Below are 27,084 nucleotides of genomic sequence, written 5' to 3' on the forward strand. Positions count from 1 at the left end.
TCGGCACGTCGATCGGGTTCGCAAACCAACGTTTTGGCGTTCTTCGGCTCTAATGTTACTCACGATAGCCGACGCCAGAGCGAAATAGCAGAGAGCTGTCAGCACACCAATACCCTGTGGCTTCTCGCTACACCCTCGCCGACGCACTGTGGGGAAAAGGCGGTCATAAACCAACAAAAGTGATGATTTTATTTACATTTTCCTAAAATAGCTCATCTATGACCAATCCGAATCAAAGGCGAAAGGGTGATAAAAATTACTCTTTAAATCCAACTTTTATCAGCTACTCTAACGGGATCGTTAGCACAGGTCTAATAATCCTTCTTTGATGTGAAAAAATCAAAACAAATGCAAACGAAAACAAAAACGTTGTAAAAAGTCCCTAGATTCTTTCTAAAACCAAATAAGTCCGCCTATCACATCCCAATTCCCCATAGTGCGCTGGACGTACACGTATCTGAGTCACGACCAGCAAGTGCTAATTTTCCATGTGTCTGTGCGCCCGATGTCTCACTTCGGAAAACCCGAACGCCGAGCGAGCGAGAGGCGAGTGGCACGAAAGAGTGAGACGGAAAAGGAATGACAGAAAGCAAAGAAAAAAAACCGAATCCACCGAAACAACAAGGTAGGCAGCGGATCGGAACCAAAACAAACCAACGGGGGGGTTCGGGAGGTGAACAATCAAACAAATTCCCCGGGGAACGACGCAGCGAGGAAGGGTTGACCGGAAAGGGGTGGCCAATCGCAAGTTAGAGAAAAAAACGGAGAAAAGTTCGCACAAGAACGACGAAACGAGGGGCGGCGAGCGACGGGAGAAAGTGTGCGACAGAAGAGCACGGGGGGAGGGAGGTGATGCGGGAGCCCCGCGCGTCGCGTCGGGGAGAAATCGAAACCAAATCCGCGCAAAACATCATCAGCTGATTTGGGTGGCGCTGAAGGCCGCACTATAATCGTTTAATGAAACCTTTTTGAGAGCATCATTCTGGGTCCTGCCCCACTGGGAGAAAAGCGGAAACAGTCATGTTCTTAAGCATCGGGAGTTGAGTCTCCACGTGTCATCACACGCAAAACTACCCACGAGGCACACGCATTCCACACGCGCTCGAATCGTTGGGGGTCTGCCGACCGAAACCCACACTCCGGGCCGTTATAATAATCGGTATCGGTCAGGCGGACTGTACCGTCGGAACGGCTCGCTTTCGTTGGCTAACTTTCACTTCTTACTTCGCTCGACAATTCAAGCGTGGCCGGCCCGTCCAAGTCCGTACCGGCGGACGGATTGAATCGTGTCGCGAGATCGCGAATATTCGAAAGGTGCCCATCGAGAGCCCGCAGAAGCGCCGTGCAAGGAATGCGCCGCAGTGCTGAATATTACTGTTGATTCGTATTCCGCGGTCGGCATAACGGTTCTAACCGGTTTCTCTCATTACGGTTTCGTTTTTCATTTTGAAGATTATTCTACTTGCCAACTACCTGCTGTCCAACCCAGTTTACTGCCCCCAGCCCAATTAGAACAATGAAGCGCGAATATATTAGCGTGTTGGGTTGAAATTTTTAAAGTTGCTCCGCTTCCGCTCTCTGGCCTCCCAGGTGTTGACAAATTCGCGGTTTCAGCCGATTCAGTGCCGGTGGTGAGAAGTAGGCCATGACGCGCTCTCGACGCGTTCATCATCGCGGCGCCGCGAACACCACGGTGCTGCGAAATAGCGGCCCGTGGAGGCCGCCCGAAACGCCGGAACCGGCGCTCAAGTGATTGTCTGTTGCTATTTAGAAAAGAAAACCTCCTTTTTGTCTCTGCTGTGGCTTCTCGCTGGCTGGCCTTTAGGTGGTTCGCACTCACCTTCGCCGCTGCTGGCACACATACACAGGCACGCGCACACCAGCGCCATCAAGCGCGTTCATCGCGTTTCTTAACTGACCTCAATTCCCCGATGTGGGGAACCAAACGAAGGAGCGAAAGAGAGAGAAAACAACGAATCATAAAACCGGTGTAACGCGCAGGCGACCGAAGAATTGGATCGAGGTTTTTTTGGGGTCGGGGAAAGCGCAGAATGAGAATTACACATCGTTACAGCCAGCCCCCGGCGGGACAGGTGAATGCCGTAAATATGTTGCCCGGTAGATGGCCCTCCAGAAAGGATTGAATCGCCGGCGCGTATTAGGGTTCATCGCATACCCCCTTGATGATACGCTGTTTGGCTCTGTATTGTATCATTATCGGCGCAAAGGAAATTGTGGCGGTTTATGAGCAGCTTCTGGCGCTGACGAGCTGGCGGACAGATAAATCTGACTCTCCACCGTCAATCAAGGACCTTCGATTACGCCGTTTGATATGCATCGGAAGAAAACGTCATGACGATAATAAAACTTCACAACGTTGCCAGGTGGGCAGCTGAAGTTCGAAAGTAAGGTGAGCAAGCAATGTGAAGGCAGCTCATCTCACCGGGCAAATGAGGCAAGCGAAGTGATGTAAGCGCCTAATTATCGATTAAAGTCTCTTGAGATCCCTCGACTAACCTGGCCGTCGGCATGGTTACACGGACGTTGCTGCGTGCCCCTGTACGATGTTTTACAGTTTTAACACAACAACGCGGAGCGATGACAGATGCTGTAAAATGAAGACGATCCGAAATCAAAACCAGAAAAGAAAATCACATCCTTACGGGGCTTGGAGTCAGATTCCTAGAGTGTCCTCCGAGAGATTCCACCAAAAAAAAGTCCTCTGGCCGAGTTTGCAGAAGTTAAGAAATCAAAGCACACAATAGAACCGAAGGGCGAGAATTCCCGGACCCCGGAATTAAAAGGGGAACAGGTTTGACCGTTTAACCTGGTGCCGGGACGCGATTTAGACAAACCCGAACACCAGGTGCCTGTGTCCTGTGCGCCTGTGTATGTGTGTGCGGAGAAAGGAAGACAATTGAATGAAAGGACAAACCGAGTGTGAACCGAGCCGAGCGAGAATGGAAGAGAAAACAGAGTTGGCGCACAGACCGAAACCGTAATCCGTTTCTAGGTCAACGGCAAAGCGAGAAAGAGCCTCGCGTGTGCCTGTGTGTGTCGGCACACCGTGAGAGAAAGTGAGAAAGGCGAATCCTTCGGTGAAGGTTAGACAGCCGACGGCATCATCATCATCATCATTGTCGCTATCATCGGTCGCTAAGGATGCGTAAGGCAGTGGAATGTAAGCATCAGACAGAAAAGGAAAGATAGTGAGAGAGGGAGGGAGGGAGAGAGAGCATTTAAAGTGTTATCGCATTGCGTGAGCAGCGCACGGATGTTGACTTCACCTTGAATGTGAGATGACGCGGCTTGGAATTGGTTGCTGCTTTTCGACTCCGGTAGAATCTAAAAAAAGAGGGCAAAAGCGAAGATCGTACTGCGTCTGTGACGTGGCATGTTTATGTTTCCTCCTTATTTCTTCTTTCTCCTGTCAATGGTGTGTTTTCCGTCTCGACTCTATTGGGGACACAGTCCCCACACGGCTGGGTACACCGAATTGGGCCACAGTAATTTGGGGCAAACTCTGATTCGATCCAGTAGCCTCCTTTTTCGAGTTTGTTCTTTGTTACCAACGGGGGAATGATTTGTTACCCAGCGTCGGGTCGCGCCGCGCCCTAACAGTCGAAACTCGGGGCGTGTCCTTCAGAAGGTCTGCGTCTTAGTCCTTAGTTTTCTCAGGTTTGAGGTCAGGTTCAGGGAAAAGATACCGATCGGAGCTGTGTCGCAAGTGCTGAGGGATATTGCATTTTACCGCGCTGATTCTCGGAGACGCGTGACGTTTCGGTAATTGACAGCACCGTACTCGTTAACAAAAACCTGGAGCAACCAAATATGCTAGAGTATGCTCTCCTGGGACATTTCATCATTCGTCATCATCGTCGACAATCTCACAATCTGAAAATCTTCGTGTTACTCTCCGCGTCGTTGGTTCGGTTTGTCGACTGGATTCGCTTCGAAGGGAGAAATGAAAAGTTTTGCATCATTTTCGCCTGCGATCGCGGTTTCGTAACTCAGCGGGGCCTTCCGTCATTTCCGTCATGATTTTCGCTCGCGAAAAGAAAGCCGAAGACAAACCGCGGGGCCGAAAACAGAAAACCGGAACAAAAACCCGGGAAAGTTGTTCGACCACTTTTTGGTCGCCGCCCAAACTGGAGGCGATCAAGCCAAATAGCAGAGTTGACAAAAACTGAGCCACTACGATTCTGCTTTGCCATAACAACAATACTAATACGTGCGTGCGACAATTGATAGTCACTAATCGCGACCACGTGGGTTTTTCGGCTGGCTCACATGTCTTTTGTGGGCCACCACCCGTCTTGTTGGTGAAAGGACGAAAAGTTTCACCGGGCCCTTAAAATGTGGCCCGATACAAATGGAAAGTAATTCATTCCGATGTAAACCAGATACGGAGAGAAAGAGAGAGCGTGCGCGCGAGCGAGAGAGCTCACCAGAGAAGAGAACGGTGTGTGATATATCACCTTGACCGCAAAACCTACTTCGATGCCGAACGTGCACGGCGCGTTTAAAACTCGGCGAGCGGCGAGAGAAGCTTTTCGCCCGTCGCTCGTTTCGCCGCAAAAGCTTTAATGGCGCCGCGCCGAGTTTTTGCGATGGGAGGAAAGAAATGGTGCTGAAAATGGTTTCAGTTTTTTTGTTTTGTTACCTTTGTTACTAGCGCAAAGTAATAGTCGATTAACTGTATACACACCATCTCCCCCTCTCTCTCTCTCTATTCCCACTAGTCCCATTTTTGTACAAAGATGAATCGAATTTCAAATCTCCGCCGGCTTTCGCTCAAAACTGAATACGATATTTGTTGCCAACGCGTGCCAGGCTGGTTCCCCGCTGGCGCTGTGGGTTGTTGTAGCCGGTGTGGCCGGTTGAACTGCTGACCGCTGACGGTGTGCCGGACTGTGGGGCCGGACCGAGTTGCTTATCGAGCCCCGCCGGCTTCGGAGGCAGCGAAGCCGTCGAGCTTTGGCCGATGGCAGAGGTGGCCGACGAGCTAACGGCCGCGTGCAACACACTAGAACTGGGCAGTGAGGAAGAACTCTTCGGCTGTGTGATCGTGCGGGCAGGTGACACGGACTGTGAAGCAAACTTGGAGAAGAACCCATGGTGGAGTGGTGGTTGCTGTTGTGGCTGCTGGCTGCTGACAACTGCCATGGCGTAGTTCGACTTGGTGGACTCCGTCGACGTGGACTGCTGGTGGTGGATGAAACGGGGTGGCGTACGTTGCAGTGTATGTAGCGAGTGGTGGTATCCCGCCGTCGGCGTGGATCGTAGCGGACTCGAGCGCGCCGGTCCCGCGCTGTTGGAGTGGTTCGAGCCGGACGAGGCAGAATTCAGAGAGTCCCGTGATCCTCCCTTGGGAATGATCTGCTGTTGCTGCTGGGTGCCGGGGGACGGCTTTCGGACGTTGGGCAACAGCGTGCGCTTCAGCGAGTCGGCGGAACTTTTGCGCGACTGCGAGTCGGCCACTACCGCGCCGGTTGTCGTCATCGTCGGTGTCGTGGGGGTTTCCTCAAGTCGCTGGTAGTTCTTGGTGGACGGGTAGTCAACTTTCGCGTAGTCACCGCAAACGGTCGAGCCCGACCCACCCGAAGATCCGGAACCGGCCGAACCGGACGATGTCTTGACGAACCCGAACTTGGTACCTCCTTGACCACCGACCGATCCGCCAACCGGAGCAACGGCATTCATTGAACCGTACGATTTGTGCTTCAGTGACCCACCGCCACAGCCGAGCGTGTCCTTCATTTCCACGTAACCGCCCTTGGCGGGCGAAAAATCTCGGACACCACCGACGGGGCGCTTGATCCGGCCACCGTAAGTATCCTTCGGACTGTCAGAGGATGCCGGTGACGGTGGGGTAACGGCACGGGTTTTCTTGCCCATCATGCCGCCGCCAAGAGCTCCCCCGTCCCCGCCACCGCCATCGCTCAAACGACCGTATTCGATTTTACGCGGCGGCTTCAAACTTCGCGGTGGCCGCGGTAGTGCACTCGGCGGGAGTGACGATCCTCGATGGCTGGTTCCCAGCAGGCCGGCGACACCGCTGGACTGTTTTGCGATACTCGACAGCATCTGCAACGTGGAGAGACGACGAGAGAGAGAGAATGAAACAGGATAAGCTTATTCAAAGGATTGTGCCGCCCGACGATCGATCGACGCAAACCTTATTGCCACTGGTGCTGCCCGGTCCCACGTTGGAAAGACCGGGCGATCCGATGTTGCTGATGTCGGTCATATTCTGGCCCACGGCTTGTGACACGTGCGCTAGGTTGCCGAGTGTGGCCGTCCCGGTGGACGAGCCGCTGCTTCCACCGCGCAACTTTTGCGAACAGCGACCCTGCTTCTCCAGCAGCACCATGTCCTCCGTGGCTTTCTGGCTTCCGGTGCCCGGTTCACGGTCCTCCCGTTGCTGTTGCTCCGACCGCCGGTCGATGTGCGCGAGGTTCTAGAGTAGCAGCAGCAGCATCGTAAGCGAATTGAATAAAAGGGTCAAACGGCCACTGGGCACTACAAACCTGCAGGAAGGCTTCACTATTGTTCGCCGAGAGTACGGACACTTCGTCGGCCGCCAGCAACGACTGAATTGGTTTCTTGGTTGTTAGGCTCGGAAAACAACACAAACCTCGCTGGCGGAGGTCAGAGAAAGAGAAAGAAAGATAGTAATAATATAGATTCATTTCATCGTTTCAGATAATAAATCATCAACATGATCATTCTGAAAGAGGTTCCCCCAAGTGGTGTGTAAGACTTTAAAAAACATTCTCTTACCTTCAACGACGAAATCGATGGCAAACGAATCCAACACATTCCACTCAATCAGTCCAAGCGAAACAATCTCAACCGTACAGGCATAACATCAATTAAATTCCAGTCGCAAATACTAATTAATTGATGAGGTATCCGCACTTCCCAAATCCATTTAAACGATTAGCCAGAAACGAGAACAGTTTTCGAAAATCGCAAATATTTGGCAAAGAAAGAACCGGCGAAGCTGCGACTCCGCCGAAACCCTCACGCGGATACCTAACCAATGATCGCAAGATAAGGAAGCGCAAACAGTGCAAACATCGGGAAGTGGACATTCCAGTGAAGTTTAAAATGCAAGCAGCGTCCTTTGGAGGGATGAACAAAATGAACAAATAAAAAACAAACAGCAAAAAGCAAAACCAAACAAACAACCAAACAAACAAACAAACACACAAAAATGTTACACAATTGGTACGCGGCCACGAGGCACGGCACCAAACTTTATTTTATTGTCGCTTTCTTTCGCTCTCGGTTGTTAAAAATGCATTCCTTCCTTTTGTCTTTTTCTTCCTCCCCTAATGGGCGATCGCGCCCGACAGGAGGATCGATCCCCGTGAACTGCGTTTACATGTTCCGTGGCTACTTTTGGATGCCTAATTTTTTCACTAATTTATCGGGTGTCGTAGTTCCTAACTCACGCTCACCAAAACTGGGGCTCGCACCGTTGATGAGCCCCACAGCAGAAGCCTAGCACTACTGCCTGCTCCTGGGCGGCTGCGTGGCACGATCCGCGGGGGGAATAATCATGCAATTAGCGCAGAAACCTGATCGTAAAGAAAAACAACACCAAACTCCAAAGCCAAACCAAAGATAACCTTACTCTCTTCGTCGTAGCAAAAGAGCGTCCACAGCCCACGCATGGGGGCGGTTCCTAATCGGTTACTTACACGGTTTCCGGGAAGTGTCGTGTGTCAGCGCGCGTTGGCGTTGGTACAAATAAATTAGTGACATTCTTAAGGGCTAAGCTTGTGCCGGGGGGGGACTGTGTACATTAAAAGCCGCTGCCTCGCTTGTGCCGATCCGGCTGTATCTTTGGTGTGTCTGTGTTTGTTGCACATGCAAGCGAGCGAGCGCAAGGATCGTGTGGGATGGTAGTGGTGCGGAAGCTGTATGTTTCGACCGAGCGAGGGGGCACAGGGCGCCGGAACGTGTCAGTAGAACGTTTCCGGCTCGGACGAGGACGAGAGCGAGGTCGATGAGTCAGTGGCAGAGTTGGACACGTTTTTGCAGGAGGCGGCCAACTTTTTCGGAGCCATTTGATTGCCGGCGGCTCCAACAGACGATCCACCGGAGGAGGAGGAAGAGGAGGTACTGCCTCCGCCGGCCGTGGTGGTCGCCGCTGCCGGTACTCCTCCCTTTTTCCCGGATACAGGGTTGCAGATGGCAGGCGTGGAGATCGTTTTGGCCATCGCCGATGCATGATGATGGTGATCGCGATGATGGTTGTGGTGGTGATGGTGATGTTTCTTCGACTTACCAGCCCCACCGTCAGTGTGGGCGGCACTGGCCATCGTCATCGTCGCCGCCGTCGCCGTCGTCGTGGGTTTAGCTCCCCCACAGGTGGCCCGTGGTCCACGAATGTATTGCTTCGGGTTAGTGGCCATGGCAGGTGCGCCGCCCGTGGTAGAGGAGCCACGAATGGCAGAGTTAGTAGGACTGTTGGCGGCAGCAGCAGCAGCAGCAGCGGCAAGCACCAAATTACCGTTCGAGCCCGTGCTCGAGGTCGACGAGGAGCTGGTTGCCGTTCCGAGCCCGGAAGAACCACCACCACCGCCGCCGCCCCCGTTGCCAGTGGCCTTCTTGAGCTTGGCGGCCACGGCGAAGGCCCGCGCCCGCTGGTTGAGCTGATGCTGTTTCTCTACCAGCGACAGTTCACTCACCTTGTTCAGCAGCTGCTCGTCGAGCTGCTTCAGCTGATCGTCGATCGATCGTAGTTCGTAGTTTTTGCTGTCGTAGATCGTGTGCTCGCTGCTGCTGCCGGGCGTTCCGCTACCAAAGTTGGTGCTGCTGTAGTTGGAGGTCGTGCTGCTGCCCGGCGATGAGTAGCAACCGGTCACTCCGTTGCCGACCACCGACACGGACCCGGCGGCACCACCAATCACCGATCCGCTGCCCGCGCCATGGCCGGGTAGATTGAGCGAACTTTGGGCGAACGAAGGGTTGGTTTGACCGTAGGTGGAAGCGTAACTGGAGGCGGTGGCCACCGACGATGCACCGACGTACGGCCCAACGACGGACGGATCGAGTAACGATCCGGCGTGACCGGCGTTGCCACTCACGTCGAACGAGTTACTCGACACGTCCACGTACGATGTCTGCGAGTTGTAGGCTCCCAATGGATTCAATGCGAAGCTATCCGTCGATAGGTTGTACGATCCGTAGGAGTTTGTCGATCCACCGTAGACTACAAAATAAAGGAAAAAGCTCCATTATAGGCGAGACCAATCGATTTGTGGGGGGGACATTTCTTCATTACTTTTCTGTCCTTGATACGCCCGTATCATGGCGTCCTTTTCTGCCAGCCGATTCTCGACCAGCTTCAGGCGCGTCTGCAGCTCCGTCACCTTCCGGTTGGCGGCATGCGCCTCGTCGAGGTAGCGGATCTTTTCCTGCTTCGCCTCCGCCAGTATGCGCTCGGTTTCCTGCGAGTTTCGCTCCATCGCCATCTTGGCCACGTTCCGTACGTTCGATTCCTCCAGATTGCGCTGCTCCAGCTTCGTACACTCTGCCTCAAGTCTGTGAAATGGACACGGTTCAGAAATCTGTCGGCTGGCTAACCCCGAGCAATAGTATTACCGTATGATTTGGGCATCTTTCTCTCGCAGCTGCCACTTGAGGTTATCTGTTTCACTGTTGGTGCTGCTGCCACTCCGGTTCGGCAAATCGTTGTCGTAGTCGATTCGTAGCTTGCGCTCTGCCTGCTCGCGCCGTTCGCTAGCGTTCTGTAGCGACTGCAGTGCGTGCTGCAGCTGAGCGCAACGTTCCACGTACACCTGCTTTTGTCGGCACTAAGGAAACAAGCAAAACGACACATATTAATGACGTTCCACACTATTTTCGGTCGATTCGGGTGATCGTACTTCTTCCTCGAGACGCTTCAGCGCCGTGTCGAGCACGTTGATGTGAATCCGTTGCTCCTCGAGGGTGGCGTTCTGTGCTTGTAGCTCGATGCACTGTCTCCGGTTGGCATCGACCAGCGATTTATCTGGAGGAGGGCAAAACATGGCAGAGGGAGACGATCAAGAACTGACCTCGACTAGCGTTGCGTGTGCGTAACAGCTGAAACTAGTACCCACTTTGATTGACCAGCTGCGAAATAAGCACATCTTGCTGCGTGCGACCTAGCTGATGATCGGAGGACGCGTGTAGCTGGCTCTGGTACACCTCAACCTGATCGCGGAAAGCGCGATTCAGCTCCTGTAGCCGGCGACAGTCCTGCTGCAGCCGTGTCCGGGCAGCCCGTTCCAGGCGCTCACGACGGTCACACGATTGCACCAGCTCCTCGTGCACTCGGTAAATGTTTGCTATTTCCTGTTCCAACTGGAAAAAAAGGAAAATAATGAGTAAACGAATCTACTTCGCCGGACGGCACGCACTGGAACTCACCTTTTGACTTTTGGCAACCTTCAGATAGCAATTGTTAAGCTGCTGCTTGAGAAGTTGGTTTTCCTTCACGAGCGCCTCCAGTTCTTCCGGGTCGATATCGTAAAGGCGAGTCAGGTCGGGTTGGCTTTTGCTTTTCAGCTTCCCATTGCCACCCGCCGCAGCTGCCGTGCCACCGCCGGTGGGTTCGCAGCTGCCCGCCTTTCTTTTGTCGATCGCTTTCTTCTGCGGTTGATGCTCTCCGATGCTCTCCACGATGCCGCCATCCGCCGCGTTCGCTGTCGAGGCCGTAGACGAGGTGGTGGACTGCTGTCGGCCACTCCAGTGGCGAGCACCGCCCCCTTCGGACGCCTGCTGGCTGCCGTTCGAGTCACGGGACAACGATTCGCCGCGGGTTGCGCACCCACCCCGGGTCGAGCTGGCCGGCAGTTTGACCTCTTTCGCCAGATGCTTCAACACGTGGCTCTGGTTAAGGTACTCTTCGGGAATCTCCGAAATCTCCTGCATCGCCACCTGTGCCTCGCCGTACGAGCGCGGCCGTTCCTTTTTCGTCATATACGGTGGCGGGCTGCCGGCATAGTCACGGTTGTTGATACCACCGTAAATGTCGTCGTGTATGATGAGCGTGTTGTACGACGACTGTGAAACGTCCATCGACGAGCGGTTCGAGTTCGGTTCCTTGAGCGAGTTCCGATTCGAACCACCACCGCCACCCCCAACCATCGAACTGCGATTGGACGATCCATCGTTTCCCGTCCCCGGGCCGGGCCCAATGTTTGCGTACATGCCACCGATCGGTGTCACGTAGCGTGTCGAATCCGTCGAGGTGTTGGACGAAAATTTGTCGCCAATGAACCGCCCTGCAAGGAGAATCTCCGGTCAATCATCCGAGGGTAGGCCCCCTGAAATTATCTTACCTTGCATTTCATTCACCGGCGTCACACTGCCCTGCAGATTCTCTTCGCCCTGCGGTTCGACGCGTGCGTGACTCAGCACGTACCGCTCTTCGCGTGAAAGATTCTCGGTCGAAGTCGACACGTCCGTATCGGAGCCGGACAGACTGCCGGGGTACTTTGGAAGTCGTCCGCCACTGGATGCCCCCGCTGGCAACATTGTTGCACCGGAAGATGTAACCAGCAACGGTGGCCGCATAAACGGCAACGATGGAACCTGCTGGTGCTGGTGCTGCTGTTGTGACTGCTGTTGTTGCTGTCGAGTCACCACTGCTACGGAGCCGGACGTCGACGTTGTGGTTTGGCCCGACTGTTTTCCGGCTGTACCAGACGGCTGCACCAAGGGCTGTTGAGGGCAGGCTCCCGTCGTACTGGCAGCGTATTGCGAGTATCGCAACGCCGCTCCATGGCTTTGAGACATTTTGTACGCTTTCTTCTAATCGAAACACTACCTTACGTTGTATTGGTTTTATGATACACACAAAAAACACTCGCACACAAGAAACACGCTAGAGCGTCGTTTTCGATTAATTTCGCCGTTTCGAATTTACGGTTCCGCACACTCGTTTACGCTTCGTTCCTATCACTCGCTAGTCTACTAGCCATTTACGCCATCGAGACAAGGATGCAAGCTTTAAAAAAAGGCAATGCTACGCTTGTTCAGTACCGTCTTACTATTGATATCAGAGTTACACGATCATGGTCATGATCTATCGCCACAGAGTGTCTCCCTGAACTTAGGACGATTTCGTCATGCGTCACACGTTGAAATCTGAAAAATGTAACAAAACCAAATGAACAATTAATAACGCTAAAACTGCCAAAGCCCACCAGGGTACAGAATCCGATCCTATGAGTCACCCTAAGCCGGCCCGTATGATGCGTACGGAATGGAATGCGGCGCGTTACAGTCACAAGGAGATCATCGATCGCAGAACCGCCGTCTAGCGCGATCCCCGGTCCCTCTCGGTGCAAACGAATTGTAGAGGTTGGCGCAGAAACCAAACCACCAAATCGCTGACGTGCAAACAATCCACGTAATGATGCTTTCTTCGTATGTCATCGGAACCAAGTGGCCCTTCCATTCGGGTGGTTTTTCCAAACGAAATACGCAAAAAAGGGATCATAAAACACGGTGGCAGCAGCCGTCGTTTGCAACACGCTTTTCGAGTCAATAGTTTAATTTGCTTACTCAGCTCGCACTAGATCGCACAGTGTGTCCACCACCCCATTCCGCGGGTCCGGGAAGTGGACGAGGGCAATCAAAAGAACAGACGCACACGCTCGCACTCGCATAGTAAAGCGCGAGCTCACACAACAGAGTCAGAGTGTCCCTGGGCGCCCCCCAGTGGACAAAACAGCGGGAGCACACGCCAAAGCGCAGTTATGGCCAGCGACGAAGAAGCGTTGATTGCGCGATGATGAAGAGTTCCACGCAAGGCCCCGAGAACGAAAGAGACAGAACGCGCGCAGGAGTAACCGCGACAGAGTGGCATTGGAATTTGGAATGTTTGCGCACGATTACGACTGCGGCAGCCCGACGGCGGCGGCGGCGGTGGTGCGGTGCGGGCGACGACCCAATGGCATCTGCGTGTGGCAGCCCCACTGGCGGAGGGTGTGTGCGTATGTGTGTGGACGATGAATTCTAAGGAACTTGTTCATAATCCGATTCGGGACCGGGCCAACAATCTTCGCAGTTAAATCCGCAACATACGCAACGCCTTTGCACGAAGATTCGAAATTCGACGAGTCAGACGAGTAGTTAACAGCGATCGATCGGTGGGAAAGAGCGAGACCCAACACGTTCACTCGCGCACGAAAGGGATGGAAGCAATGGAATGCGGCTGCTACGATTTAAAGTGCACTGTGCACTTCACGGCAAACACATCAAGGCAAGCTGAAACGTTGAACTCGCACTAGTTACGAATTGCGCGAATATTTCCCGCTGTTGCTTATTGTTTGTCAAACCTCGGAGCTTGGCTCGGCCAAAGAAATCTTTCCAATTGCTTCGTGTTTTGTGTATCGCCCCGCCGCTATATGCGAGTGTGTGCGCACCCAGAAGGGGACAGTCGCCCGCCGTCGGTAAGAAGAAGCACAAGGTAAGAAAGAACTGCTATGAATGGAATGTGCAGTACTCTGCACAGTACGGCCGTGGGCAAAAGCGAGACGGGTATCTTCGCCGTCGCAATCCCTCGTTGCTCATTCACTCTCTGCGTACCCGCTCGCCCAACCAACGGGAGGGAAACAATAAATTCATCGCAAGAACCGATTATTGTTCCCCTTTTCGTCGCTTTTCCAAACCAGGCGGACAGAATAAAACCACGCGAGAAAGAAATGCGCCACTGCGATCACTGCGCGGCACACCGTTTTTCAGCGACGCGCAAAGACAGTGCGCACATTGCGTGCGCGCTATTACGCACAATAAAACTCTGCCTGATCGTGACTTTAATCGGTTCCCAGTGAGCGTGATGCGGATTCCGCACTAAATAACAAACCGATCGATTCGCCGACACTACCGGGAACCGTTCCGCACCGCTTTCGATCACTTACGTTCGGTTGGAGTGTGCTAAAATTCCGATTTTCTGCGGCCTCGCGCGTGCAACTCTTTTCACCGTCTCTTGGCACCATAAGAATCGTCTCGTGTGCCTGCCGCATTCTCCGGCGATGGCGCTGCAATCGGAATCAGACGAAACCACTCACACACTCACACTCGTTGCGCGCTGACAGACAACTGCTCGACTGTTTTTCTAGCCGGTTCGAGCAGTGGATCACCAAAACAAAAATGTTCACAGTGATTTATAAGCTTTAGGCAAACAGGTACAATTAAGTAATTAATTTAAGCTTTTCTTATTCCTCTTTTCTCAAGTGTGTTCATGGCATAGCTACCAATAGAAATGTGATTCCATTTTCAAAACATCATGCCCCAACCATTTCGTGCGGTGTTTGTTTCGATTGGGTTGTGCATTAAATCGTACTGAAATGTAAACTTTAAACTCTGTCCCGTTGAAATGGCTTTGGATTTATTGTTAATTGCCTTCACATTTCGCAGTCGACCGTTGAGAAATTAACTTCTTGAGAACGGGCACAACTTACGAGTACTCCTAACAAATTAGAAGCGGCTCACCTCGGAGCTCTCTATTCGTTGCGTGAGTTCGGTGGCCGCCAAAGAATCACCAACACAGAAGTATTTCCAGGAATCGCCGGTTAGTCACACCTTTTACAATTGCAATTTGGCCGGCGAACGCAGAAGGTTTTGTTTACGAGCAGTGTTAACTCGTCGCAATTACGTAAGTAGAATCCCGTGTGAAAATATATGCTTGCCATTGAACCCCGAAACAGTCCCGCCTGTCATAGTTTTGTCAATCGCAGTGTGCGTCTTCGTATCGGGTCTCGCGAAAATGGTGCTAAAAACGTGCGGAACCAACATTGTGCGTAACGTTGGCCAACTTTGGGTGCGCTTTTCCATTCTCCGACAGCCAAGGGCTAGTAAAGTGTCCACAGTGCGTTCGTTTGCCGGCGTTGTTCAAAACACAAATCACCCCGGCAACCAATCGATCGATCGGCGGCGCGCTTCAACGTCGTTGTTCGCCGGTAAGTGTGAAGGTTGTTTATCCCGGCTTGGGACCCCGACGAATGCAATAAGGGTTGGCACGCGCGTGTCACAGGCCCTCGGAACAAATCAATCAATCGCAAAGATAACAGGCTTAAAACATAGATGGAAATGCATCCACAATTTTTGGAGCGTTCCGCGAGCATTGAGATTTTTCTGTTACGATCACGGTAACTTCCGCCGCGGTTTTCTGCTGAATCACTCCGACCAGAAACCGGTTTCGCCGACCACTTCTCTCGTCGCAATTCTTGTGTCGAATAGTTGGAGCCTCAGTTTACGCTTGCGACCCGTAGAATAATGTTGATGGCCAGCTTTTGGTTGTGCGCCTGCGTTGCGCTCCTTTCAACAGGTGTCCTTAGCCAGCCGAGTTCGTCGCAGGCCAACGGAGGCGACTGCGGAGGCAACAAGTTTGCTCCGGCCTGCATCGACCCGAAACTTGTGGCCACGCTCGCCGAGGTCGAGGATCTTCCGAATCACCCGGAGAAACTGCTCATCGACGTACGCGAACCGTCTGAGCTCGAGGCGACGGGACGGATTCCCACCAGTATCAACATACCACGTAAGGCTTGATCGCTGACAAAACAAAAACCGCTGGAAGAGAACCGCTGATCGTTAATGATCTTCGCTGTTTTCGCCACTCTTAGTAAAAACGGTGCACGGGGAGCTCAACCTGCGGCCGGAAGCCTTCGAAGCCAAGTATGGGCGGAAAAAGCCAGCACTGGATGATGCGATTATTTTTAGCTGCCGTTCCGGGGTACGCGCTGGACAAGCGGCTTTCGAGGCCGATCGGCTCGGTTTTCAAAAGTATGTCCCGGGGGGAGGACGCAAAAGTGATCTCGAGTGAAAAGTGTTAATTTTGTTCGTTCATTTCGCTTCTTTGTAGTGTGAAAAACTATGTCGGCTCGTGGATGGAGTACGGACCGAAGCACGGTTTTCCGGTGTGAGCGGGACGACGCGTGACAGTGATCGCAGAAGGAATCCGCCGCTTTAGAAGCTGTACTATCGAAAGAGTTGAATAAAGTAGCTACGAACACTGAACAACCTGCCGTTTGCTATCACTCTACGTAATGTAGAAGATATTTTGGACAATTAAATTTGACTGTCGCTGATTAGGGACAGGGCGATAAACCGCTTATCGACCTGTTGATTCATCGGAAGGCACCACAATTTAATAGCGCGCAACAATGTTAACATTGCTTCATTTCAGAACAGTTACTTTCAAACGGTAGATTCGAAAGCACGGGCCCCGCGAACAGCAGAATGTCGATCGCGACGTACGAAGAGGTGCTGGATTTACCCAATCATCCCGAGAAGCTGCTGATCGACGTACGCAATCCGGACGAGCTGGCCGAAACGGGCCAAATTCCAACGAGTATCAACATTCCACGTAAGTTCTTACGCTCGTGCAGGATCATACGGTTTAATGTTTTTGGTTTGTGTGTATTCAGTGGATCAAATCGAGCATGCGTTCGGTCCGGAAACGGGCTCCGAGCAGTTTGCTAAGCAGTATGGTGTGCCGAAACCTGGCCCGGATCACTATCTGATTGTGTCCTGCCGTACCGGGCGCCGTAGCCAGATGGCACTCGATGCGATCGTCGAACTGGGCTACCGAAAGTAAGGCTGCTGTGTGCGTCACTATGATTGGTGGCTTGGCTTGCGGTCTCTTACTACAAATCCTGAGTTCACTCTTTCGGTATTCCGCGTGATGCCTTTCATCACTTTCATCAATCCTTCATTATTTCCATACAACTTTCCTGTAGTGTTGTGTCTGTTGTGCCAGGTTCTATCTCACTTAGTTAAGTAACGCTTTGTATTTCCGCACTGGCCTCTAATCTTCCGCAGTGCCGCAGCTGGAAGAAGGACTGAAGCTAGGCGAGGCTGAATTCAAGGCCAAGTTCGGTCGTGATAAACCCGTGCCCGGAGCCGAAATAATCTTCCACTGCAAGATGGGTGGTCGAGCCCAGAGAGCGGCCGATCTTGCAGGCAGCTTGGGTTTTTCAAAGTACGTACACATTGGAGCCCCTTTGCTGCTCAATTCGTTTGTTTATATTGTTGGATTTCGTCGAGAGGGAGGTTTGGATTTCATTGCCGTGCGACGGTGGGTCATTGCATACGACGCTTTTGCTTTGTTGCTTCTTTAAGGTTTTTTTCACAAACTGTGGTGCTTGTTCCCAGTGCCGGAACTATAACATAGTTGTGATCCGTGTTCGTTTATTTTAGCGCCCGCAACTACAAGGGATCTTGGACCGAGTGGGCCGCCAAGCAGGGAATGTGAGCAGCGCCACCGTTACCCATACCAGCACGTTCCAGCATCAGCGAGCAACCCAGTGCACCGGCAGTGATCAGGGATATTTTGCTTAGAATGCCTTTTTGTGAGCATACATTCCGTTTGTTGACTGAAATAAGCAGAAAATGCTGTGTTGCGTTTCGTTTATTGCAGATGACTAGCAAAGTGTTACAAAGCATCCATTGTTATTGCAGAGTTTCCCTGGAGTGCTTTGTAAATAAATAATCGCTTAATCGCACAGATAGCTAAAGCCGTGCATTCATTTGGGGCGGTCATACTATGTTGCAGCAGGAACTGAGTCAGCACGCAATCCCCACGACTGTTGCCGCTCCGTCTGCTGCTGCTCCGACCGTTTGTCTTGGCGAACAGAGCGTGGTGGTATAAATGGAGTGTACTCCAAGTGGCCGGTATCCAGTCTTCTCGCAAGAGGTGCAATACACAGTCCGTTCCGTTTCCCGAGTCTAAAAGCAGAAGCAAGATGGACAAAAGCAACACCGATAAGAAAGCCGAGGCCATCAAGCAAGCCGTGAAGAACCTTCCGAAGGATCATACCCCAGAGGAGCGAGAAAGAGCCGTCAAAAAAGCTATCCAGGATGCCAAACAGTAGAACTGATCAAGTGGCAAATAAAATGTACCCATACCGGTCGCTCCCGGTACACGGGTTTGCTAATTAGAATTCCTCTGTGTGTTTTCCTGTACCGTCGTTGCGTTGGCTTTTCCACGGTGTCCACTTTGCTCTGGTTGTCCGAATTTCTAAAGGGGTTACAGTGTCCAGTGTTTCGATGCTTCATTCGGGGCTAAGTGGGAACAGTTTCGAGTCCGATTTGGATTGACCATTCGTTTGCCTTCACCAGGGAGTGGATGTGCAATAGTCTGTCGTCGTCTGTTGTCGTAGCCGATTGTACCGGTGAATTTCAGTTACATTCTGTACAAGTCAGGAACTTCGAAAAAAAGAGCTCGCTGTACAGTTTTCTAACAGACCGTTAGATTCATCAATGCAGCAGTGATGATGATATAAACGATCGATTTTTTCCCGTACCGTACAACAGTACGAAGCCCATCGCAGAGCCTCAGAACTAGGGTGTCTGCAATAGCGCCCACTGAAAACTGAAATCGGCTTTCGGATCCACATAACCACAGTGCAACGCTTTTTTCGGGTTGAAGTGACAAATGTACCCAGTGGGTTTTAGTTAGCAAGCCACATTTTTAATACGTCAATGGCCTAACGGCTTCACTTGACTTTGCAACTGTGGTTGGGGTTTGGGTTTACAATCATAGCTTTGATCACTGATGCCTCAAGTTGTTCATGCGATTATAGCCTACTTTGTTGCGATTCCGGATGCAGCCTCATGTTGAATACCGTATTTGAAATTTGGTTTTGAAATCATTTTACACAAAGTGTGGCTTGTTTGTGACCTCGTTTGTTCATCGGCTGAACATTCTGGCGAGTTTTGGAATTAAATGACAATGTACTAAGTATGAAGTTCAATGCAACATTCTACGCTTTTATCGATGCGCTACGATGATGAAACACTCACGAATTTTGGCAGACATCAGGCGCCTTATTATTGAAATTAAGTTTTTTTCGGTTTCAAAAATAAAATATTGGGTAGGAGCAGTGTAAGAGTATAAGTGAAGTATTTCCATTTTATATCTTTTCGTATACTATGTTGCAGCAGAGACTGAATTAGCACGCAATACGGAACAATCCCCACGCCTGCTGCCACTCCGTCTGGTGCTGCTCCGATCGTTTGTCTTGGCGAACAGAGCGTGGTGGTATAAATGGAGTGTGCTCCAAGTGGCCGGTATCCAGTCTTCTCGCAAGAGGTGCAATACACAGTCCGTTCCGTTTCCCGAGTCTAAAAGCAGAAGCAAGATGGACAAAAGCAACACCGATAAGAAAGCCGAGGCCATCAAGCAAGCCGTGAAGAACCTTCCGAAGGATCATACCAAAGCACAAAGAGAAGCAGCGGTCAAGTCCGCTATCCAGCATGCTAAAAAGTAGAAGTGATCCTTCTGGAAAATAAAATGCACCCATACCGGTCGCTTCCGATACACGGGTTTGCTAATTAGAACTCCTCTGTGTGTTTTCCTGTACCGTCGTGGCGTTGGCTTTTCCGAGGTGTCCGCTTTGCTCTGGGTGTCCGAATTTCTAAAGGGTTACAGTGTTTCGATGCTTCATTCGGGGCTAAGTAGGAACAGTTTCGAGTCTGTTGCCACTGTGGTTAGGGTTTGGGGATAGCTTTGATCATTGCTTCCTCAAGTTGTTCCTGCGACGCATCAGCTGCGACAATAGCCTACTTTGTTGCGATTCCGGATGATGAATACTTTATTTGGAATCATTTTACACAGAGTGTGGCTCGTTTGTGACCTCGTTTGTTCATCGGCTGAACATGCTGGCGAGTTTTGGAATTATATGACAATGTACTAAGTGCGGAGTTCAATGCAACATTCTACACTTTTATTGACGCGCTACGACGAAACACTCACGGTTTTCGGCGGTGACCAGGTCCCTGATTATTGAACTTAACTTTTTGTCGGTTTTAAAATTAAGGATTTCCATCGATTCTGTGGGTAAGTGACCTATCTAGACCTATCTTTTAAAACTAACCTTCAAATACTTGTTCGTACATTCATCCATTCGATGGTTTTACGTACAATGTAGACACAATTAGTTTCTTTTAAAAACATATGGAAACCCTCTTTATAGAGTATTATTTGTCTAATTTAAAAAATGACCTCAACAGCTGACTTTAAACAGTATATTCTACTTGAGGTTGCATTTGGCATTTTTGTTATCACCTGTGTTTACAGCTTATAATTTGTACACAAAAAATTTATTGATCCCGAATCCCATCCACCGTTATTCCAGACCGGCTGGCCAGTGGGGTTGCCGCGTGCGGCAACTCACGCATCGTTCCCCAACTGTCGCCCGATTTAAGCTTCACACGCAGCGGCACACTCAGCTTGACGCAGTTCTCCATGCTGGACCTGAGAATTTTGGCCACCTTCGGCAACTGGGCGCGCGGCACCTCGAATATGAGCTCATCGTGCAGGTGCAGCACCAGGTGGATCGCACCGACATCAAGCACATCGCGGTACCGGCGTAGGTTGCGTGTCATGCGCACGATCGCGTTCTTCAGAATGTCGGCTGCCGAACCCTGGATCGTAGTGCAAACGGCTTGCCGTTCCGCTTCGGAGCGCAGCACCGGGTCCGTGCTGTTGATACTGGGCAGGTACCGGCGCCGTCCGGTCAGCGTTTCGATGTACCCGAGTTGCCGTGTCAGCCGCACGATGCGCTCGGTGTAGCGCCGAATGTCCGGGTAGGAGGCGTGAAATTGCTCCATCAGCGTGCGGGCACAGTCTTCGTCCGCCTGCAGCTCGGCCGCCATCGCTCGTACGCCCATGCCATAGATAACACCGTACACGATTGCTTTCGTGCGCGATCTCAGCTGGTCGCTGACCGCCGACTCGTTCTCGAGCTGGTTCCAGCGGGCGGCCAGCGAGCGGAATACGTCCCTGGCGCTACCCAACGCACTCGTCAACCGCGCGTCTTGGGATAGGTGGGTCAGTATGCACAGTTCGAGCTGACAGTAGTCGGCGGACAGTAGCACCCGCCGATCGGGATCACGGCACGCGAATGTCCCGCGGCAACTAAAGTGTTCCGCTTTGCCGAGCGGCGCCGATCCTAGTGGGGCCGGAACGTCAAAATCTTTCACGACCGTTTGCAGGTTGGGTTCGTGCATGGTGATACGCCCGGTCGCAGTGAAGCTATTGCTGCGGCCGTGCACACGCTCCGTGGCCGGATCGATTGTGCGGTACAGTGGTTCGATTGTTCGCGCCAGATTACTCTCAATCTTGCGGTGCGCAATGACGAGCGCCGCAAGCGGATGGTCGAGCTGTTCCAAAACTTGCCGCACCGTCCGGCGACGCTTGCCACCGCTGGCAAGCCGCAGTGCCGCGGCTACGGCACGCGATGACCCAAAATCGAGCCGCCGGTTGCCGTTCAGTAGGCGGGCGTCTTCAGCGATACGTTCTCGGCAGGCTTTGAGACGGTTGATCGTTTCGCCCAGCCGCTGGCGATTGACAGGAAAGCCGACCACCTCGGCTCTGGCCAACACCACGTGCACGGGCATTTCTCGCGATGCAAAACACGTGCTCAGTCCAGTTGCTGCCAGTGACCTCCGAATCGGGTCCATCAACTTGCCGACGATCAGACATTCTCTTGCGCACCTGCAATAAGGAAGTGAAGCGATCAGCAAACGAGTCCGGGCCGACTACTGGCACTAAACACGAGTGTCTTACCGTTGTTTGGCATCGGCCGGACCACCGTGCATTTTCGGTCCTTTCGGTAGCGCCTTTAGCTCCGGGCAGTGTCGCTCGATTATCGCATCGAGCGAGAGCATTTTATCATCCGTTTGCAGCAACCAACTGGCAACGCGAGGATCCTCCATCACGCACAGTACCTCGTCCCAGCCAGCATCACCCCGGTCGTCAACGTCACCGAATCGCAGCAATCCGGATCGGTACGCCACTTTGAGCTGTTCCTTCGCGTCGAGCAACGCAACGACGAGCCGATCGTTTCGCAGCAGATCACGCACAAACTGGCGCTTTTCGTCTATACCGACGGTCGCCACACAGTCAGTATCCAGGTCGACGTAGTAGACCTCGGACTCTGTTGTGGATTGCGTCGCGATCGCAATTCCGGCGAGGTAAAGACCGTCTTTCAGTTCGAAGATGTGACGCCGGGGCTCGGCTGGGGTTTCGTGCTCAGTTTGCATTGGCTGCCGCTGATCAAGGTGGGCACCGATTTTTGGTCTGTTCCGATCGAGCTGCCGCCCACCATCCGGGTCGTAGGCAACAGCCAGAGATAGTGAAATCGAATCACAATCGCCGGTGACGGTGGTCACAAATCGTTTGTACACGGACTGATCCTCACATACGTCGATGATCATTGGCCAGGGTACTGCGTGTTGACCTGGTTCTGGTTTGGGATCGTGCCCCATCAGTAGTGGATTGTGGAATTGATTCGCTGTTTCGGAGCAATCGCCACGCGATAGAATGATATCGTCCGACGATACACCGTCGGTGTGTTCGAGTGGGGTATTGTTCTGATTAGGTCCCGGTTGGTTCTGGTGTGGAGTCAGTGATTGTACCGATCCCTCCTTGTCGCCCTGCTCTTCCTTCTCCTCTTTTGCCCAACAAGGGTTCTCCAGTCCCGTTTCCAGCTGCAGAAAGGTTCGAGCTTCTTGAATGAGCAAACGTGTTGCCTCCGGAACCGTCATTCCGGTGCGACCGGTGAGGAACAGGTTTCGCAGCTGGCGGCGCCGTGCCGCCTCGGATTCGTGTTCCCCGTCGCGAACCCTGTCCATGTCAAAGCTGCTGCAATTAAAAAGAATCTGCTCGACCGTCAGCCGATCACTGTTGGCGAGCTGAGCCAAGCCGGTGATGCCGGCATCGTACAGTGTGCGGGCCCGCTGCCCGTTTAGCGATGGGATACGCATAAGATCGAGCAGTTCGTGTGCCACGCCGAAAAACAGTCGCTCCCGGAACTGGGCCACGATCAGGTGCAGCAGCGTCCACTTGAGCGAAGCACAGAAAGACGCCACGATTCCTGCAAAGGTGGACGAGGACTGTTGCAAGCTCTGCAGCAGCCCGCGGCAGCACTTAAAGCGGCGGGCCACGGTACCGAGCGGCACCTCGTTGACCAGCTCGAGCAGGGCCAGCGCTGTGTAGAAGCGTTTGTGTATCTGGAGGGCGCGATAGTCGAGGTTGGCGGTCCCACGCATGGCACGCACCATGAACGATTCCCGCACACCCACCAGCTCGCCGACACGCCGGGCCGAGGCCGGCAGTTTCTCCCAGAGGTCGAGAAAATCCATCCACCCGATCGACTGCCACTGGTAGGCGACGGAGTACGGCGTCACGAGGTACACGGCGTGCAGTTCCGACTCGAGCACAAAACACTGGCGCGCCTTTTGCAGCTCACCGAACAGCAGAAAGCCCTCCTTCGGCGGAAGCGAAGAGGCGAGACACGCGTGACCCAACCGGGTGGCGGTTAGGACGGTGCATGCCTCCGGCGTTTCCTGTAACCGAATGAACTCGTACTCAAGCAGAAATCCGACACAAGAGGCAATCGGGTCGGATCGATCCGGGACCTCGTCTCCCGTGGGCTTATTGGTAGTTACGAGTGGTACCAGAAGCTGATCGGTCACAACGAAGCGGTACGATCGTTCACAACTGTACAGCGTTGTATTGACGAACTCTTCCAGCAACTGCGTACTGGGCGCATTTCCGGATGCTACGATCTCCAGCACGGCCCGTTTCAGGTGGATCTAGAAGCGAGTAAGGAGAAAAGCCGATGAAAAGTACCGTTCCCGTCGCGGCTCCTCTCCGTCCACTTACGTAATTGTCAGCATCTAGGCACGAGCGAACGGGAGGTAGTTCGGCTGCGATCAACTCGCGCCCGATCCGTTCCTCGGCCGGTGTGCAGATCAGCACCGATTCACCGGCCGTGTCGCGGCCCTTGCGACCGGCGCGTCCAATCATCTGCCTGTAGGCGAGCGAGCTGATCGGGCGGCCCCCGAATTTCGGTGTTCGAACGATGACACGCCGTGCGGGCAGATTAACGCCGCTGCTAAGTGTGCTGGTGGCCACAATGATGCGCAGCGCTCCGTCGCGGAACGATCCTTCGATAATGTCACGCTCGTCGGTCGTCAGACCGGCGTGGTGGAACGCGATGCCATAGCGCACGGTTGTCGCCAGCACACTGTCCAGTCCGGCCGGCGAATTGCGTAGCTGCAACAGCACCTCCTCCTGTCTCGGACCATCCAGCTGTAGGTGCAGCTTCGCGCGCAGCTCCCGGTGAGGATGATCTTCCTTCTTCAGCCCGTGCACCGTGCTGGCCATCGTAATGGCCAACTGTTCGCACCAGTCTTTCGACGGACAGAATACGATCACCGAGCAGCCCTCGAGTAGCGTCTCAAGGCACAGCAGTACTACATGATCGGGATCGCGCGGGATCGGACAACCGAGCAGCGTTCCGTCGAGTCGGCGGATAACCAACGAGGAGGGATCTTCGACGCGATCACCCACTTTTAGTAGCTCGACCAGTGCGATCGGACGGTAGTCCGTGTGATAGAAGTCGGCTTCGAGCCAGCGAGCCAGTAGTTCCACGTTGGGTAGCGTAGCCGACATGCACACGATCTGAATCGGGAGCTGTGATCGGCGGGCCACAAAACGCACCTTCGTCAGCAACAGCTCCAGAATGTAGCCCCGCGAGGTATCTGAAATAAGGTGCACCTCGTCAACGACCACCAAGCCGAGCACGGCGAGACCGTCCGGTTGTTCGAGCAAGCGGTTCACGATTGAGTTGGCTTTTTCGATCGTGCAGATGGCCAAATCGACGGACTCGAAACCACCGGCCGGGTGACACCCGCCGTAGAACCCGTCCACACGCATCCCTCCACCGCACCCAAGCAGATCCTGCAGGTAGTGGGTCTTTTCACGTGCCACCGCCACAAACGGTACGATGAGCAGCGCCTTCCGTTTGCGCTCGGTGATCGTTTTGGCGATCAGAAACTCGGCCACAAGCGTCTTGCCAGCGGACGTCGGAGCACTGTACACGAGGTTTTTCGATTCCAGAAGAACCTGCAACGACAGCAGCGTGAAAGGCGTGAACGACTGAGCACTCTAGGCGAACGAGACCCCTTACCTCTTTCCTTGATAGACACTCCACTTGCCAGGGGAACAGCTCGACGATGCCCTTCTTCGCGTACTGCTTTGTCACGGCGTCGGGTAAACCCCAGCTGCCCAGCAGCCGAAGGTCCTTCGCTTGATCGAAGCTCATACTGGGGGCGTGCGCTGGATCTTGAACGCTCTCTTCGGTCCGTGCCCTCCGATGGCCTGAAGAAACGGAGCTACGGTTTACGCTTTCGGAAAACTGTGCACTTTCGTTACAGCTCGTTGCAACCTGCGCCGCCAGAGATTTGTCCAATTCCAGGCGGGAGTTGGCCACTTCGACAGCAATAAATGACTCGTGCGCCTCACGATCTTGCCATTCATTCTCACACGTTTCATTGTGCGAGACCAGCGTGTTCGCAGTTAGTGGTTGCGAAAATGTAACGGCTTCCACGTTAAATGCAAAATCCACATCACCGGACGTGGGACTCACGCGCAACGTTTGCTCCAGATCGCTGACGAGAAGTTTCTCGCTCGAAAGGGCCTGATCGAACAGTGTTTCACTGTACACCTCGAGCTCAGTGCCGTCTTCCACGCTACCTGGTACCAGCACGGTCGTTGACCGTCGATGGAAGGATGTCTGTTGGTCTGCGTCGGATCTGCTTCCATCCTGTTGCTGCTCAAGGGTGAAATCACTCATATTAAACATTGACTGATAGTTACCTATTGGCTCGTCCTCTTTGCTCCTGTGGCTACGATCATCCACCGAGAATGTGGTGCACTCAAACAGTTCGTTCAAATTGGTGGCGTTACTGCCGTGTTCCGAGAGCAGTTTTTCCGGTGATTGACCCTCGAGCGCAGGGTCGTCGTGCGGCCGTTTCAAGCGTGCGCTACCGTCGGCATTGCCCACGGATTCCCCGTCGCCGGATTCCCCGTTACACATCACACTGGAAGACCGATCGTCCCCGTTCCTAGTGGTTGACGACGATTGCTCTGTCGGCAACCGTTTTCGACGCGGCTTTCTGCACTGCGTGGAAAGAGTTTTAAGTCTCTCGCGGACACTGCGCTGTCCCACGGCTTCGATCTTGCCGCTGGTGGGCGATTCTTCGATCACATCTTCGGTGCTGTTTTGCTTTTGCGATGGCTTCCCTTCCTTCCTGGCGCACGCGGCTCTCGTCAGTGGCCGCCGTTGATCCGGAGCGGGCGGTGTAAATTGCCTTTCGAGCGCTTCCAGTGTGCTGTTTCCCAACTGCAGCGACTGCGAAAACTCCGACATGCTGGAAATTCGGGCCAAAACACAAAACACGCTAACGACCGTTCGCGATTCGAATGCGCCGTTGACAGTTGACAGTGTGACAGCAGCAGTGTTTGTTGACGTTCTCGGTGCTCCTTCGGGTAGTGCGAATTGGTACACGGCCACTGTGTATTTCGATCCGGTAATTCGTTTTTAGGATGCGTTGAAAAGAAAAGGTGATTAATAGTAGTTTGGAAAAGGGTTGCTAGATCGTGAAACTTTGTACATTTAGTTTGTGTAAATATCTTTCGAGTCAAGTTAGAAAGTCGAAAGTGAGGAACCAAAGTCAGGTTTGAAAGTTCAGAGATTGAAAGGGTTACAGAGAGCCAGAGTCCACACTACCAGCAAAAGAGTGTTCGGGATTTCTCGCGTTTTCTCGTTCTCGTGCGGGTGGTTAAGGTTCACCCAGCTGCTGTGCCGAAAAAAGCAGCGAAAAGTGCATAGAGTGAACGAGTGTGTTCCGCGTGCGAATCCGCGGACCGGGTCGCGAAAGCGTTCTACGGAAGTTACTTGTACAGAAAAAAACGAGACCCATAAAAGGTAATCCGGATTTTCATAGGTGCGCTCTTCTCGACACTGTGGGCACTTTCTCCCTCTCTCTCTCGCGCTTACTTAGCACGTTCTTTGTGCGACAATCTCGCGCGGATTTCTCGTCGCGCGGACATTGTCTAGAGTATATGTGTGTGGGTGTGTAAGAAGCTCGGATTATCTCAAATCCAATTTTGCGGCCACGGTGGCTCAAGAATCTGTTACTTTTGGTCCTCGACGTGTGTGCGTGATTCTCAGCCGTGAGATTGCGAAAAGTGAGGCTGTGTGCGTGCGCCAGTGATCTCAT

The 27,084-nt window shown here is 52.9% G+C and overlaps 3 protein-coding genes across 5 annotated transcripts; 1 reads left to right on the forward strand and 2 right to left on the reverse strand.

Moving 5' to 3' along the window:
• Nucleotides 1–4,755: 4,755 nt before the first annotated feature.
• Nucleotides 4,756–11,947, reverse strand: LOC131206617 (uncharacterized). Its single transcript, XM_058199234.1, has 11 exons — nt 11,343–11,947; nt 10,829–11,285; nt 10,429–10,744; nt 10,119–10,362; nt 9,903–10,027; nt 9,619–9,830; nt 9,299–9,558; nt 8,703–9,226; nt 6,531–6,641; nt 6,173–6,460; nt 4,756–6,087 (listed from the first exon to the last, which is right to left on the reverse strand). Exons 1-11 carry the CDS (start codon nt 11,797–11,799, stop codon nt 4,795–4,797), a joined length of 4,287 nt encoding a protein of 1,428 aa, XP_058055217.1. The 5' UTR covers nt 11,800–11,947; the 3' UTR covers nt 4,756–4,794.
• A 2,293-nt stretch (nt 11,948–14,240) lies between these two features.
• On the forward strand, nt 14,241–17,513 carry LOC131206624 (rhodanese domain-containing protein CG4456). 3 transcript variants are annotated; one of them, XM_058199243.1, is made up of 6 exons: nt 14,241–14,359; nt 14,428–14,665; nt 14,748–14,969; nt 16,196–16,375; nt 16,831–17,086; nt 17,209–17,513. In XM_058199243.1, exons 3-6 carry the CDS (start codon nt 14,777–14,779, stop codon nt 17,261–17,263), a joined length of 684 nt encoding a protein of 227 aa, XP_058055226.1. In that variant the 5' UTR covers nt 14,241–14,359; nt 14,428–14,665; nt 14,748–14,776; the 3' UTR covers nt 17,264–17,513. The 3 variants fall into 3 exon arrangements, with proteins under 3 accessions (XP_058055226.1, XP_058055227.1, XP_058055228.1); XM_058199244.1 differs by lacking the exons at nt 16,196–16,375; nt 16,831–17,086; nt 17,209–17,513 and adding exons at nt 15,338–15,547; nt 15,633–15,792; nt 15,872–16,017; XM_058199245.1 differs by having other exon boundaries at nt 14,266–14,359; nt 16,831–16,990.
• A 2,599-nt stretch (nt 17,514–20,112) lies between these two features.
• Nucleotides 20,113–26,231, reverse strand: LOC131215735 (DNA polymerase theta). The gene is made up of 4 exons (XM_058210129.1): nt 24,990–26,231; nt 23,681–24,925; nt 21,581–23,610; nt 20,113–21,508 (listed from the first exon to the last, which is right to left on the reverse strand). Exons 1-4 carry the CDS (start codon nt 26,229–26,231, stop codon nt 20,113–20,115), a joined length of 5,913 nt encoding a protein of 1,970 aa, XP_058066112.1.
• Between the last annotated feature and the right edge of the window lie 853 nt (nt 26,232–27,084).

The sequence above is a fragment of the Anopheles bellator genome, chromosome 1 (genome assembly GCF_943735745.2).
Source record: "Anopheles bellator chromosome 1, idAnoBellAS_SP24_06.2, whole genome shotgun sequence".
NCBI lineage: Eukaryota > Metazoa > Arthropoda > Insecta > Diptera > Culicidae > Anopheles > Anopheles bellator.

What these genes read in the sequence shown, in the direction of transcription:
- LOC131215735 (XM_058210129.1), bottom strand. Translation starts at nt 26,231, where the DNA reads ATGTCGGAGTTTTCGCAGTCGCTGCAGTTGGGAAACAGCACACTGGAA. An exon ending in AGTGTCTATCAAGGAAAGAG is followed by an intron (nt 24,926 to 24,989) that starts GTAAGGGGTCTC and finishes CTGTCGTTGCAG; the next exon opens with GTTCTTCTGGAATCGAAAAA. An exon ending in CCGGCCGATGCCAAACAACG is followed by an intron (nt 21,509 to 21,580) that starts GTAAGACACTCG and finishes TCCTTATTGCAG; the next exon opens with GTGCGCAAGAGAATGTCTGA.
- LOC131206624 (XM_058199243.1), top strand. Translation starts at nt 14,777, where the DNA reads ATGGTGCTAAAAACGTGCGGAACCAACATTGTGCGTAACGTTGGCCAA. An exon ending in AACGAGTATCAACATTCCAC is followed by an intron (nt 16,376 to 16,830) that starts GTAAGTTCTTAC and finishes AATCTTCCGCAG; the next exon opens with TGCCGCAGCTGGAAGAAGGA. An exon ending in GATTTCATTGCCGTGCGACG is followed by an intron (nt 17,087 to 17,208) that starts GTGGGTCATTGC and finishes CGTTTATTTTAG; the next exon opens with CGCCCGCAACTACAAGGGAT.
- LOC131206617 (XM_058199234.1), bottom strand. Translation starts at nt 11,799, where the DNA reads ATGTCTCAAAGCCATGGAGCGGCGTTGCGATACTCGCAATACGCTGCC. An exon ending in ATAGTGAAGCCTTCCTGCAG is followed by an intron (nt 6,461 to 6,530) that starts GTTTGTAGTGCC and finishes CTGCTACTCTAG; the next exon opens with AACCTCGCGCACATCGACCG. An exon ending in CCAGTGGCAATAAGGTTTGC is followed by an intron (nt 6,088 to 6,172) that starts GTCGATCGATCG and finishes TCCACGTTGCAG; the next exon opens with ATGCTGTCGAGTATCGCAAA.